This window comes from Manihot esculenta, chromosome 7, assembly GCF_001659605.2.
Source record: "Manihot esculenta cultivar AM560-2 chromosome 7, M.esculenta_v8, whole genome shotgun sequence".
Taxonomy (NCBI): domain Eukaryota; kingdom Viridiplantae; phylum Streptophyta; class Magnoliopsida; order Malpighiales; family Euphorbiaceae; genus Manihot; species Manihot esculenta.
The window spans coordinates 3,162,421-3,178,964 of NC_035167.2; the positions used below are offsets into that span (position 1 = coordinate 3,162,421).

General features: G+C 29.0%; 2 protein-coding genes across 4 annotated transcripts; one reads left to right on the forward strand and one right to left on the reverse strand.

Annotated features, from left to right (window-relative positions):
• The first annotated feature begins 1,375 nt into the window (after nt 1-1,375).
• LOC110618826 (E3 ubiquitin-protein ligase UPL5) lies at nt 1,376-6,080 on the forward strand. 3 transcript variants are annotated; one of them, XM_021762081.2, is made up of 4 exons: nt 1,376-2,946; nt 4,499-4,543; nt 4,619-4,941; nt 5,190-6,080. In XM_021762081.2, exons 1-4 carry the CDS (start codon nt 1,533-1,535, stop codon nt 6,024-6,026), a joined length of 2,619 nt encoding a protein of 872 aa, XP_021617773.1. In that variant the 5' UTR covers nt 1,376-1,532; the 3' UTR covers nt 6,027-6,080. The 3 variants fall into 3 exon arrangements, with proteins under 3 accessions (XP_021617773.1, XP_021617774.1, XP_021617772.1); XM_021762082.2 differs by having other exon boundaries at nt 1,376-1,606; nt 1,695-2,946; nt 4,499-4,941; XM_021762080.2 differs by having other exon boundaries at nt 4,499-4,941.
• A 4,524-nt stretch (nt 6,081-10,604) lies between these two features.
• Nucleotides 10,605-14,608, reverse strand: LOC110619644 (E3 ubiquitin-protein ligase UPL5). The gene is made up of 3 exons (XM_021763169.2): nt 13,045-14,608; nt 12,021-12,451; nt 10,605-11,680 (listed from the first exon to the last, which is right to left on the reverse strand). The coding sequence occupies exons 1-3, from the start codon at nt 14,480-14,482 to the stop codon at nt 10,841-10,843; spliced, it is 2,709 nt and encodes a 902-aa protein (XP_021618861.2). The 5' UTR covers nt 14,483-14,608; the 3' UTR covers nt 10,605-10,840.
• Between the last annotated feature and the right edge of the window lie 1,936 nt (nt 14,609-16,544).

A 16,544-nucleotide genomic window follows, 5' to 3' on the forward strand; every position in this document is an offset into this window, starting at 1 on the left:
AACTCTCACACCCGATTTGAATTGCCTACAAAGATTTGAACGGAATCAAGGTTTTTCAAATCAAATATCTTATATATACCAAATATTTTTTATGTTAATTGAAATATTAAATTTTAATATTTTAAATTAAAAAAATAATATTTTATTATTAAAAATAATATTATATTATATTAGAATTTATTTAGCTCTGAAATAAAATTATATGAGTTTAATTAATAAAAAAAATTAAATTGGACTTATTTAGTCCTTGAACAAAAATATATAAATTTAATTGATTTTATTTCTATATTTTAAAGATATAAAAGTGAGTACTTAGAGAAATATACAGCGGAGAGAAACATATAGACTAATATTAATAATTACCCAATTAAAAGAAAAACATATAGAGCATCTAATATTAGTTAATTTTTAAAATTTTTAATTTAATTTGATTTGATAATAGAAAAAACTGAATGTTTATTAAATAATGTATTTAATTATTATTTTATTAATAAAATGTTATTTATAATGGGTATTTTTTATAATTTTATTACTATTATTATATTTATAATTATTATCTTACTAAAATAAATTATATTTATTATTTTTATAAATAAAATTATTATTATATATTTTTATTCATATATTTAATTAATTATTAATTTGAAAATATTTTTTTTATTTCGGTTAATTCTCAATTCGGTTAACCGTATATCACCCCTACGAGTATTACTAGTGAAGTATAATATATAATGTGAGACCCATTATTTTATTTTGAGAAATTTACAATTTAATACTAAGCTTTGACCATATTCATGAATGAATCCCTTAGTTTTGAGAATTCAACCTTTTAATCCCTCAATTTTACTCCGTCAAAATTGATGGTCACTCCATCCATTTTGCTGTTAAAAATACTTAATAAAAAGACTAAAATACCCTTATCTTCTTTTTTCTTTTTTTTTTTTTATACATATATGCACCCACCCATCAGTTCCATCTTCACATATCATATTCTTTCTCCACCTTCACAGCTTCACTCCCTTTCTATTCACTTTATGGACAAAGCAATATGACGAGAATCACAGCTTGTGTGAGTGTATGAAGATGACAATGTTTCAGAGGCAATAATGTTATATATAGAGAGAGAAAGAAGAGATGTAGATAATAAAAAAAAGGGTAACTTCAGTTGGTATTTAAAAGTTTTTTCTCTTATCAGACCATCAAAATCCATAAGACTAATGGCAATATTGGACAAAGTGACTTTTAATTTTAACAAAAGCATTTGTCAGGGATTAAAAATTTGAATTTCCAAAACCAAGGACTCAATTGTTTCAGAGGCACTTATATAAATAATTGGAGCAGTTATTGACCTTGAATTATGGTAAAAAAGAAGAAGTTATTGACCTTGAACTTCAACAATGTAGCTTCAAGCTTGTTCTTTGCTTGAACTACTACAATTTTATTTTCTTTCTTCTTTGAGCTGCATAAGTTTCAACTCTAAATTTGGGTTAGATACGAGAGAGCAAATATTTGCTTCCTCTGACACAGAGCAGATGGCGAACAGTGAATCGAATTCACTCCAACTGTCCGTGAAATTGCCAAAAGGAGAAACAATAGAAATCCAATGGTATTCTAGTCATTTAGTAAAGTCCATCCATGAGAAAATTCTAATGAAGTCTATGATTCCAGTTACTGAACAGAAATTATATTATCAGGGGATACAGCTAGAGCGGGAGAAGAAGCTTGAAGCCTACTCGATTAAAGACGCAGCTTGCCTCGAATTGATTATTGGATGCGATGACACATCGGAACCCTTGCAAGAGATTCACCAATTGAGTTCAAAAATTTGTCGCATGTGCCGAGACAAATCTGTCTCCGAAGATCCTAATTCTGATGACATAGAGACGATTGCCAAACTGTTGGCACCTGAAGCGGCAGAGAAATCGACGATTCTTATGATTTCGTATTCTATCCCTGCGACTTTGGTTATGCTTTACAGGTCAGAAATTAAACAACACCAAAGTCATGCTAATGATTTGATAAGGCGTTCCATGCATCAAATATTGAATTGTCCAAATGATTTTGATCATAGATGTATAACTTTAGCATTGGAATTTTGTGTTCCGCTTAGAGATCAAGCATCTTATGAAGATACTTTGTATCGGTCATGCCGGACTACTGTAAAACAGTTGTTGGATAGAGGTAACCTTAGTGTGCTAAACATTGAAATATTATCCCAAATCTTACTCTTCCTTTATGAGTTGGCGATGAGCTTAGGTAAAGGACTATATCAAATGCCCGGATCTGAGTCACTGAAATTTCATTTGAGCGAATTCCAGGCATTTTCATGCGTATTACGGAATGCAGTTTTTGGAAAAGAGTACGCCAATGAGGATAATAAGCATAGAATTGATTTCTTGTCAACAGAATTTAAATATATATTGAATGACCTGTTGACAAAAATGGAGGAACATCTCAGCCGTTTACCAGAATTAGCAGAAATGTTCCACACGATTGGTTCTTTCCATTCTGTTAAGATTGCGTATCTGGACATTTTGAAAGAATTGAATAGTCAACTTTGGGAGGATTATCATGATCAATTTCGGCTTGTATTAAAGACCCAGCAGATTTCACTGCGACTGATACTTGAAAAGACTACAAGGAAAGATGATTATCACTGGCTTCTTGAGCACAATGATGTGATTGATGCTGAATCCAGGATGCATTTAGTCACCATGATGATGATCCCCGAGGAAAAATTTCTGGATTCAGAGTTCTACAAGCCACTCATTCATTGGTCTAGATTTCTGGACGAAGAGCTGTTTCAGGCATTCAAAGACAAGAATCTCACCAGTCCCAAAGAATTGCAGGATTGGTTATACAAGTTATGCCAAGCTATATTCAAACCCCAAAATCTCCTCTTTCTGTCGAGCCCAAATGATCCCACGAAGTTTTATCCTAATCCTGGTAAGATCTTACCTTTCTTATCCTTGCTATCAGTACAATCTAAAATATAATTGTTGCTTGTCTTGCTCTTTTTTCCTAGAGAAATGTTTGATATAACCTTCACCTCACAAGTTTATCACATAATTACAGAAAATTGAACTTGGCATCAGGTTTTTATATTATTTTTTCTCTGTTCATCAGGCTTTACACTGTTTGGATAGTTTGTAGGGGAAGAAGGAAAATAATAAGAGGAAAATAGTTTTTATTTTCTATTCTTTATTTTCTTTCATCATGTTTAGATTGATGAAAAATTTAAAAAAAAAAGAAAAATAAACTTATTTTCTCTTATTTTTTTAAAAAAAAAAGAAAGAAAATAATTATTTCTTGAAATTACTAATGTATTAAGAAAATAAATTTTTCTTGAAATTACTAATTTATTCTTTATTTCTAAATGAGATTTAAAAATTAAAGGTTATGAATGCAATTTTAAATCGAAATGATGTTTTCCTTATTTTTTCTTTAATTTGGAGAAAAAATAACTAAAGTAAAATAAGTTCTATTTTTTCTTTTCTTATTCTTTTTTCACTTCCCAAACAAAGAAAAATGTAATTTCAAAGTTATTTTCCTCACTTTATTTTTCCTTCCCCCACTATCCTCATATCCAAACATTGCTATAAGCCTCTGACTAAGTTATAATTCAAAATCTGATCATGTAAATAGGTTAAGTGTGGTCCAATCGAATTAATTTAAAATTTAATTAGATTTTTTATTTATTTTGGTTCGATTTAATTTTTAATTTTAAAAATTTTGATTATTTTAATTTGATTCGATTTTAATAAAAAAAAAATAAATCGAATCGATCAGTGATAATAGTATATTATTTTTGATAATATAAAAAGATTAAATTATGCTTAAAGTTGAAATATTTCAATTAAATTTTAAAATACTAAAAATAAGGCGTAAAAAATAAAAAAATTCAATCGATTAAATTGAATCGAATTAAACTGAATCAAACCAGTTCAATTCGATTTAATTATACTCAAAATCAATTTAATTTAATTTTTACAAATACTAAAATTTCAATATTTGATTTATTCAGTTCAAAACTGAACCAACAAATTGCTAAAAGACAGCAGCTCATTGGTAAATATTAAACATTGCAATTTTAAGTATTCATCTAATGGTAATTACCGAGATAAGTAAAATTTACTATTATGAAGAAACAAAGTTGGCATAGAAACTCTTATGCTAGAGCCTAGATTGTGTATAGGTGAGATAATAAGATGAGGTGTGTGCGAAGGAGATTTGGTAATAGAATCTTCTTTATAGAGTTGAATCCAATTGTGTTTTTGGGTTCAATTCAAAATTACGTTGGATTCTATCTCCATCATTTTGTAAAAGTACCTTGCCCTGCTCTTTCAGATACATACTCCACCCCTTTTTTTTTTTATCAAATCATAATTCAAATCACTGGAAACATGCGTATATATGAGAATATCACAACAAAATAATTTTTAAAATAAATTTATTAATGATAATTTTTTTAAGTATTGATTATAATTTTTTTTACCAGAGTTGAAGCTAGAACCATTGCACTTGGACTGTTACGAATTTTCTGGTAAGATAATTGCGTTGGCGTTGATGCACGAACTACAAGTTGGTGTTGCCTTTCATAGAGTGTTTCTTTTGCAAGTGGCTGGAAGGAATATTTCTACAGAAGATGTAAGAGATGCATATCCTTCTTTCTACAATAACAAGGCCAAAGAACAGTTTCCTGATGATGATCAAATTCGGAATGACTTTCTCAACTCTATCTCTGAACAAATATCCTTTTTTAAGGAAGGCTTTGATAGTGTTTTTGCACAATCAATTGTCGACCTGCTATCTTTCAAGGGAATAGAGCTAGAGGATGTCAACTTGGTGCTAAAGGGAAACTTAAATCTTGAATTTGGAGAAATAACACATGTGACCCAATGCAACAATGAAAGTGATCCTCTGATGTCTCAGTTCCTCAAGGTACATGCTTACAGAGATTTCGTTGTCTCAGTTCCTCAAGTTCTGCTTTATTAGTGAAATCTTCTTTGGAAGTCTATGGCTTGTTTTTCCCTCTTTCTAGCTTTGACCTTTTATAGCAATTTGATGATATTATTATAATTGTTGCAAATGTTTTAGAAGAAATCTTGTGAGTTTTATTAGCATATACATGATTGTTACTGCAATTTCTATTAAATTTTAATATCGAGACTATGTTGAATACTTGGCAGATCAATAGACAAGGACTTGATATTAAGAAGTCAGGGTGGCAAATGGATCGTAATAAGACTCTGGGAGGAGGGATTTCTGGAAATGTGTACAAGGGATATGCTGATGGTGGTTTCTTTTTTGCCATAAAGGAAATACAGATTAAAAATAAAGCACAACTTGCCAAAATTCAAATTCAACAAGAGGTTAATTTATTGTGTCAGTTTAGTCATCCAAATATAGTAAAATATTATGGCACTGAAGAAGATCAGTCAAAGATTTATATTTTTCTTGAGCTTGTAAGTACAGGTTCCCTCAGACAAGTATATAAAAGTTTTCAACTGAAGAATTCCCAAGTGTCCCGCTACACCAAACAGATACTGGAAGGTTTGAAGTATCTCCATGACCGAAAGGTAGTTCATAGAGACATCAAATGTGCAAATATATTGGTGGATGAGAAAGGTTGTGTGAAAATTACAGATTTTGGATTGGCAAAAGTGACAGAATTAGTTCATCTTTTGAAGTCTTGCCATGGGACAATAGATTGGATAGCTCCAGAGGTTATGAAAAAGGACAAGGAATATGGAGTTGAAGCTGATATTTGGAGCCTTGGCTGCACAGTCCTGGAGATGTTAACTAGGAAATATCCATACTCTCATGTGAGTGATTTCAATGCAAATCTAGAAATGGAGGTTCAAAATGGGACACTTCGAAATCATCTTCCTAATTATTCTCTATCAGAGAAAGCGCGAAGTTTTATCATGGACTGCCTGCAAGTTGATCCAAAAAAGCGTCCAACTGCTTCTCAGCTTTTGAATCATTCATTTGTGAAGGACTCTTTTTCTTTTTTTACAAGTTAAACATAAACCAAATTTCAATTCCATTAACTGTGATATCTAAAATATTTTTTTCCATATTTTTTCTTTTTTTTTATAATTATTCCTTATTATTCTATTAATTATGACGATAAATCTCATTATACAATTATTAGAATAATATATTATTATTTATATTGGTTAGAACTGTAATTTAATAAGAAATAAAATAATGATTAAACCCGTTTTAAAAAAAATACTATTTAAATCAAATGAATTCAGTGTTAGTTCGTAATGCAGTAATTATATTAAATTCTAGAAATATTTTTTTATTATTATATTATCTAAAATGTAAGGCTAATTAATGAGCTTCTCTAAACTAATTTAAAAATAACTAATTTTCATAATTAATTTAGTTTCTTAATCTAAAACCCTATAACCATCTATTTCCTCTAGTTAATTTAGTTTTGTAATCTAAACTCCTCTTTTTCTTTGTCTTTTATAGAATTAATTCCCTTCCAAATACTTGAATGGGTTTTCTCAGGTAGTTGACTCACCTTTATCCAAATCCTAATAAAATTGATGTGGATAATTTTTTAAATAGATTTAAACTGGTTCAGATTTGATTATAACTGTTACATGTTTGGCAATTGACCTTAAAGAAAATGTTTATGCGTATGATGATTTTATCTAAATAATTTAATTTAAAATTAAAAAATTTATATAAATTTTATCTAAATTGTGTATTCTTAATGGTGTGGTATTATAAGTAATTTTTTTTATTATGAAATATAAATTACATTTGAAGATAAAAAAAAAATTTAACCTTAAAATATTAATTATTTACATATTTTAATAATTTCATTCAAACATTTCAATTACTATCATAATTTGAAATCACAATTAGGGTAGTATATGTGGCACTACAAATGCTTTTATTAAGATTTATTTGACACATAAGTAAACATTGTAATACATAAATAATAAATTAAAATTATTTTCAATCAATTAGAAATATATTTTTATCTTTATCGGTTTAAAACCGAATCGAACTGAATAAACTAAAAATCAAATTTATAGTATTTACGAAAATTGAATCGAATTGATTTTAATTAGAAATTGAATCGAATCGGTCTGATTCAGTTCGATTCAATTCAGTTTGATCGATTTAAATTTTTAATAAATTTTTTATATCGATTTAAATTTTTAATAAATTTTTTATTTTTTACACTTTATTTTTAATATTTTAAAATTTAATTAAAATATTTTAATTTTAATATGATTTAATCTCTCTATATTATTAAAAATAATATATTATTATTACTAAATCGATTCGATTAAATTTTTTAGTTTTTTTATCAAAATCGAACCGAAATAAATAAAAAATATAACTAAATTTTCAAATTAATTCGGTTGGATCGATTTTTTCGATTTGAACTAAATACTGCTCAACCCTACTTATTCCTCATTCACTCTCTTGATTTTCTTCTGTTTTCTCCGTATTTCCCCTTTTCTTTTTTCCTCGTTGCCATCATTGACGATGCAATTCGTGAAATCACTGAAACCGAACCGTTCTTATCCTTTAATTCACTCCCCTGAAATAATCGTTTTTATATTTTTTAATTTCTTCATAGTCCATCGATCCCTTCTAAGTTTCTTCACTGAAAAAACCACAATTTTGAAATTAGTCATGATTAAACTATAGTTAATATTTAGTTAAAACATTTTAAATACCCAAATTAGAATCTATTAATAAATTAAAATCTCTACTTTACTAAAATCTACCTTTCCTTCACTTTCTCAATAATCAAAAATCAAATTTTCACTTATAATTAAACCCTATTATCCCACTCAAGATTGATAAAGAACAAAAGTTTTTCTTTAAATACATAAATCCTATTTTAGTAAAAATAAATATAAAAAATTATGTAATTTCTTCCTTGTTTATACTCAAGATTTAACTTTTTTATATGTACTATGTACTTTTCTATTAATTTTCATATACCACAGATCCCAAAGAAACAAGAAACTTTGCCTTGTTTGCTAGGAATTCTTTATTGTCTCTAAAATAACCCGGCCGTGCTTTCCTCTACTCCCTCAATTCCATTTTTCTTGGTTGTTTTGTACAACGAGCAGATTATTTACTATTTATTAATTTAATTTTAATATTATAATTTAATATTTTTTACATTTATATTTTAAAATTATGCTATTTTTTAAATGATAATTTTTTTATATTGAAAATTATAATTAATGTGAAAAGCAGCCATCATGCAACATAATTGATAATTTCATTAGAAAATATGAGGAATATCTTTATATTTTTTATACAATTAATCATTCATTTAGATAATTTTCATATTTAATGATCTTCTAGCAAAATTTTCAGTAAGATAAACCAGAATAGCCATATTACTTAATTTGAATTAATTTTATTTCAGGTATAAACGAATCGAATCCAACGGAACTAAATTTTGAAAAGATTAAATTTGTTTATTAAAACTTTTTTAGTTCGAATCAAATTCGAACTTTACTCATTTCGAACGCGACTCAAGTATTAATAAATTTAAATTTAACTCGTTTAGCAAATAAATTTAGACGAGTCGAGTTTTTATCAAATTTAGTCTCGAATAATTTTACGAATAATTTAATTTATTTACATGTATAATAATTTTAAATAATTTTAGTTAAATAAATATATATAAATTAGCATGTAAACTTATAAAAAATAAACTCTTAAATTTTAATAATTTGAATATTTATAAATTTTAAAAGTATAATTAAACTATTTAAAGTTAAATTTTAAAAAATTTAAATTTGTCTGATGAAAATATATGCAGAATCTGACTTTAGTTTTCTTGTGATATTAATTTCAGTCCGATTAACGGCACTGTTTACGAGTATATTTACAAGTCTACTAATAAATTGAAAAACGAATTGAGCTCATAAGATTTGATAAGTAAAATAATATGGAGTTCAAATTTGCTGATTTACTAAATAAATTTAAAAATTAAATTAAATTAAAATCCATTTAAAAATCGAGTTAAGTCCGATTAAATTTTTATCGAGTGAAACTTCGAGTAGTTCACGAATAATTTAGTTTATTTATTTTTTAAACTTTATAAATCATTTTCTAAATTTTAGTTTTTACATAGCCATATATAGGATACTCATTTTCTAACTTTAGGCCTACAATTTTCTTAAAAGCTTGTCAAAACCAGCTTGTGCCACCCTAATTAGCTGCAGTTTAAGTTTAATTATGATAAGTTGTGCAAATTAAATGAACAAAATTATTACAATTTTGTCACATTATTTGTTTAGTAAGATAATAATAAAACAATATTAATTTGCAGAGTTTTGGAATGGAGTATCCTATGGCTATTTTAAAACTAAAGCATAGAAAATGACTTGTACAACTAAAAAAACATTAGAAAATGAGCCATCCAAATGTTTTTTAATAAGCAAAGGATTTCCTAAGAAGTAATAAATAGGATAGAACACAGCATATATATTAAAAAAAGAGAGATTTATAATTTAGTCTCTGGGTATTGCCATTATTAACAAGTCAGTCATTGTATTTCCAGAAACCTATTAAAACGTCATTAACTTTTCTTTCCGTTAATAAAATAGTTCTTCTGTCAGTTTTTCCGTTAAAAATAGATAAAGTATGAAAGAGGAAATTTTTAAAATTCAATTTTGCCCTCAAGTAAAACTCCTTATTTAATCCTTAGATATTGCTGTTATTAACAAGACAATCGTTACATTTTTAGAAATCTATTAAAACGCTTTTATCTTTTCTCATATCTATTAAAACATTCTTAGCGTTTTTTTTCGTCAATGAAATAGTCCATATCTTTTCTCATATATATTAAAACGTTCTTATTGTTTCTTTCCATCAACGAAATAGTCCATCCTCATTTTCTTTTCTCAACGAAATAGTCCCTCCCTATATTTTCAGAAATCTATTAAAATGTTCTTATCTTTTTTTATATCTATTAAACGTCCTTATTATTTCTTTCTGTCAACGAAATAATCTCTATCTTTTCTCACATATATTAAAATGTTTTTATCATTTCTTTTTGTCAATGAAATATTCTCTTTTCCTCCTCCTCCTCCTCAAAAAAGAAGAAAAAAAAGAAGAAGAAGAAGACGATAATGATGAAGGAGAACAAGAAAAAGAAAAAGAAGAAGAAGAAGATGATGATGATGAAGAAAAAGAAGAAAAAAGAAGAAGAAAAAGAAGAAAAAATGAAGAAGAAGAAAAAGAAGAAGGAGAAGAAGAAGAAGAAGATGATGATGAAGAAAAAGAAGAAGAAGAAAAATCATCTCCTCCTCCTTAAAGAAGAAGAATAAAAAGAAAAATCAAAATAGAATCGAAGAAGAAGGAGGAGAAGGAGGAGGAAGAGGAGGAGGAGGAAGAGAAGGGGGTAATTTAGTCTTTTACTATATTTTTAACGGCAGAAATAGACGGAATGACTATTTTGTTGAAGGAAAGAAAAGTTAAGGATGTTTTAATAGATTTCTGAAAATGCAGGGACTAATTTGTTAATAATAGCAATATCCAGAGACTAAATTATAAATCTTTCTTAAAAAATTTTAAAAAAATTACAAACACAACACAGAAACAATCTTTTACAAACACAGCACAGAAGAATGAAGCACAACATACACCAACCTTAAAACATGATGTTACAAAATGAGTGATTCACAGCAAGTTCACGAATAAATCTACTACCTTTTTTTTTTTTTTTTTTTGAAGGAAGTAAACATGAACAAATGCTCATAAAACACTAAACATTTGTTCACACCATTCAAGCTCAAAAGAAATTTGAGGGAGTTGACTTGAAATTGGAGAAATGTTAACAGCCAGAATCCTTCACAAACGGATGATTCAAAAGCTGAGAAGCAGTAGGACGCTTTTTTGGATCAACTTGCAAGCACTTCATGATAAAATCTCGCGCATTCTCTGACAGAGAATAATTAGGAAGATGATTTCGAAGTGTCCCTTTTTCAACCTCCAATTCTAGATTTGCATCCCAATCATTCACATGAGAGTATGGATAATTCCCAGTTAACATCTCCAAGACAGTGCAGCCAAGGCTCCAAATATCAGCTTCAACTCCATACTCTTTGTCCTTTTTCATAACCTCTGGAGCTATCCAGTCTATTGTCCCATGGCGAGACTTCAAAAGAGGAACTAATTCTGTCACTTTTGCCAATCCAAAATCTGTAATTTTCACGCATCCTTTCTCATCCACTAATATATTTGCACATTTGATGTCTCTGTGAACTACCTTTCGCTCATGGAGATACTTCAAACCTTCTAGTATCTGGTTGGTGTAGTAGGAGACTTGGGAGTCTTTCAATTTAAAACTTTTATATACTTGTCGGAGGGAACCTGTACTTACAAGCTCAAGAAAAATATAGACGTCTTTCTTATCCTCCTCAGTACCATAGTATTTGACTATATTTGGATGACTTAATTGACACAATAAATTAACTTCTTGCTGAATTCTGTCAATTTCTTGATTAATTTTGTCAAATTTTTCTTTATTTTTTATTCGTATTTTCTTTATGGCGAAAAAGAAACCACCATCTGCATATCCCTTGTACACGTTTCCAAAAATCCCTCCTCCCAGAGTCTTCTTACGGTCCATTCGCCACTCTGACTTGTTAATATTAAGTCCTTGTCTATTAATCTGCAAGTTATTCAATATAGTTTCAACATTAAAAATTAATAGAATTGCAGTAATACTCCTGGTCCTGGTTATGCTAATAAATCTCACAAGATTTCTTCTAAAATATTTGCAATACGTGCAGTAAAATTGTAAAATTGCTAAAAGGTCATAGGAAAAAAGTCCAGGAACCTACCTGATTGCTTTAGAAAGATGACAAAACAAGCAATTTATTAACAAAGAAGATTTCAGCAACTCATGTATTGTATTTGAAATTAGTCTTCGTAGCTGGATAAGTACTGAAAACATATAGGAAACAAAAGTTATGTTATGACAACACAATGAAATTTTTGTAAGCGCGTACCTTCAGGAACTGAGACATCAGAGGATCACTCGCATGTGTTATCTCTCCAGAAATAAATTCAAGATTTAAGCTTCCCTTTAGCACCAGGTTAAGATCTTCAAGTTCTATGCCCTTGAAAGATAGCAGTTGGACGATTGATTTTCCAAAAACACTATCAAAGCCTTTTCTAAAAAAGGATATTTGTTCAGAGATAGAGTTGACGAAGTCATTCCGAATTTGATCATCATCAGGAAAACATTCCTTGGCCTTCTTATTGTAAAAAGAAGGATATGCATCTTTTACATCTCCTATAGAAATATCCTTTTCCGCCAGTTGAAAAAGAAACATACGGTGAAAGGCAACACCTATTTGTAGTTCATGCATAACTGCCAATGCAATCACCTTGCCAGAAAATTCAAAACAGTCGAAGTGCAATGGTTCCAGCTTCAGTTCTGCATATATAACATATGACCAAAAACGGAAAAAGAAAAACTATACTTAGAACGGGATATTAATAAATTTAAGAAAAAAAGGATTTTTATAGCAATATTTCTCGTATTAAATGTATTTTTATTGGTCTAAATTATGATTAAATTTAAAAAATTTGCTTTGATGGTTCGTAAATTTATATATAATTTAAATAAAAATCTATTGAAATTATTTAGAAAATTATGAGAGATGGCAACTTATTAATGAAACTTTTTGTTGTACATATTAATAAATATAAATAATTTTTTCATTATGCATTTTGCGTCGAATGTGTACGATCAATTTATGCCATCATCTATTAACTATCAGTCATACTTTAAATAATTTCATATCTTATTATTTTAATACCTAATCGTATTGTCTCACATGTACATAGCTAGCCGAAAGGAATGAGAAGAAAATTTTAAAAATCTTATGCCGAGTCCAATATTGTATGCAACATGTCGTAAATTAATTATACGATGAAGTTGTGACATAAGGGTTATATCAATCATTTATCAAGGGAAAAAAAAAGCAGGAGAAGCAATAATTACGGATGCTATTCATAGGATCTTACCAGGATTAGGAAAGAACTTCGTAGGATCATTTGGGCACGCCAAGAAAAGCAGATTTTGCGGTTTGAATATAGCTAAGCATAACTTGTATAACCAATCCTGCAATTTTTTAGGACTGGTGAGCTTCTTATTTTTCAATGCTTCAAACATCTCTTCGTCCAGAAATCTAGACCAGTGAATGAGTGGCTTGTAGAACTCTGTATCAAGTAATTTTTCCTCGGGGATCATCATCATGGTGACTAAGTGCATCCTGGATTCAGAATCAATCACATCATTGTGCTCAAGCAGCCAGTGATAATCATCTTCTCTAGTAGTTGTTTCAAGTATCAGTCGTAATGAACTCTGCTGCCTCTTCAATAAAAGCCGAAATTGCTCCCTTTCACTCTCCCATAGTTGAGAAATGCTATTCAATTCTTTCAAAATGTCCAGATATAAATGCGAAACGGAACACAAACAACCACTTGTTTCGAATATTTCTGCAGTTAATAGTAAATCATGAAGATGACCCTCCATGTCTGTAGACAGGTGATTGAATGCTTCTTTAATTGGGGCTGAAAACCATTTCAATATTCCTTCATCGTCACCGTCTATATAGCCAATTGCATTGCGCAATACACATGAAAATGCCTGGAATTCACCAAAAGGAAATTTCAATGAATCAATGTGTGAGCTTGGATTTGATACGTGGATCTGAACCAATCCCTTGCATAATGCTCTTGTCATCTCATCAAGGAACATACAAATTGTCAGCACTGTTTCTGGCTCCTCAAAGAGTTTGATCTTAAATCTACTTCTTTCCACCAACTGTTTGAGAGAAGTCCGACATGACTGATACACAGGATCTTCATTAGTTACTTGATCTCGAAGTAATTTACAGAATTCTAAAGCTAATAGTCTACATTGTGGAAGAAAATCATCTGGACGATTCAATAAATAATGCATGGAAGACAATATCAAAGCTCTAGCATAGTCTTTCTGTTGTTTAATTCTTGACCTGTAAAACATAACCAAAGTCGCAGGGACAGAATATGCAATCAGAAGAAGCTCTGATTGCTCGTTTCTTTCAGGTGCCAACAGTGCAAACATCTCATGCGCTAGTGGACAGTATTCTCTCCGCGAGACAGATTTCTCTCGGTACATTCGACAAACGGTCGAACTGATTTGGTGGATCATTTGAAAAAGTTCGGATTCGCCGTCGAGTTCAACCACCAATTTGAGCCAAGCTTTGTTTTGAATTGAGCAGTCTTCAAGCGTCTTATCCCACTCTAGCTTCTCACCTTTGTAATATAATTTCTGTTGCGTAACTGGAATTTTGGAGATCACCAGGATTTTCTGCTGGATAAATTGTACTTGAAAATTGGACTTCACAAGAATTTTTATAGGTTTACGTTTCGGCATTCTAACAAATAAATGAAAGGAATTGGATTCACTATTCGCCATCAGCTCTAGATCACTGTGGCTCGTATGCAACCCAAATTTATAGTTGACACCTGCAGAGACTCAAAGAAAATAGAAAACAAATTAGAGTAATTCAAATTTAAGTTGATTTCTTTTGTTTTTTTAATTAATCCTTTGCCTGAGATCTTTCATCCGATTGACTAAGAATTATCGGCAAAACCAACAAGAATGATAAAAAAGGCCTTCAGTGAGTACTGTTTACTATTAAGTTTCAGAAATTGTTTATGTGTGTGGGCAATTCTTTCATGCACATCTTGATCCATGGTCAAAATCAAAATTGATTTAATTTAATTTTTATAAATACTAAAATTTCAATTTTCAATTCATTCAATTCAGTTTAATTTTAAATCAAACCAATCAAATGTTAATTAGAGGTGGACACCATTCGATTAGAATCGAAATAATCGGATTTAATAATTTAGTTTGATTTTAAAATAAAATCAGTTCGATTTAGATTTAATTTTAATTTTTAAAAATTTTGAATTGATCGATTCGATTCGAGTTTAAAAATAAAATAGTTTGATCAAACCGAACCAACTGAATTTTGGAATAAAAGCTGCATAAGATTATATTACTTTGATACTTTCCACATACAGCCACCTATCTCTTACTCTGACGGCCGCAAGACGACTCTCACTAATCAGCAGCTGTCATTCTCCTTTCTCCGTTCTCGTCTTTCAGTCCCGCAGCCACCCATCCACCCATCCAGTCGCCAATTCCGCAACCACCCACTCATCCAATCGCTAAAGCAAGAGTTTTCTTTCCATCCCTCACGTCTCTCTCACGGTCATCGCTCGCAGCTTGCATCTCTCTTGTCGCTCGCGGCTGGCATCTCTCTCTCACAGTCATCGCTTATCTCTCCTTGACGGTCGTCGCTCGCATTACAATCATGTTAAATTATAATTACAGTAATTTAAACTTAATTTTCTTTATATTTTTAAAACTATCTAATACTAATTTTGAGTCTCTAGAAAAACTCTTTCTTTGTCAAATTTAGCTTGTAAGTTTCATGAGTATCAATGTCATAAATTGATACTTCAATAGGGTACTACAATTATAGTATAATTCAATGAAATTACAGGAAAGTCAAAAAATCGATTTTAAATCGAATCGAACTGAATCAATTCAATTCGATTCGATTCAATTTTTTATCTTATTCGGTTCAGTTTAATTTATAATTTGAATAAATTCAATTAAATAGGTTTTATTGATTCGATACCAAACCAAATCTACCGATGCACACTCCTAATATTGACTCTTACGTTAACAGATTTTAGAGAAAACAAACAGCTAATTGTTAATATTAAAAATTAAAAAATTAAATTGTAATTGTGAATAAATGTAAAAATTTGGACTTGCATGTCTAATATGTTAGATTTTTTAATATCATATTGAACAAATCAATGCCTTTCGTTGAAAACAATAGTTAAAAATTATAATTAAAACTATATATGGCGAGGGTCACTATGCGTACATTAAACAAATAGCATATGATGCAATTTTCATTCAAGGCTGTTTCTTGGATTTTATTCTTAAAATATAATAATTAATATTACTTAATTTTAATAATTTCTTTTATATTTTGAAAATGAAAATGACATCCACATTACAAACTGGGAAGAGATAGAGAAAGGCATTCTTATCTAGAGAGAGAGAGTGAGACAAAAATAAAAAGTGAAGAGAAAATTAAAGAACGGTTAGAGATAGAGGATTATTTAAGGTTGTTTTTTAAGGCATATGGATCATTTTTTTAAATTATAACCGTTAAAATTAAAAATAAATTAAATTAAATTAAATTAATTATAACTATTTTAAAAAATAAATAATTTTAGATAAAATTATATAATTTTACTGTAAAAAGTAAAAAATAAATAAATTAAATAAATTTATAATATATTGAAAAAATAATAAAAATTTATTTAGATGAAATTCATTTTTTATAAAAATATTTCAACAAAATTTTTATAAATCTTATTGAGAGTTTTTTTATCTTCATTTAAAAGTTTAAAAATTCTGATAGAAAAATTATATTATATTTGATTAT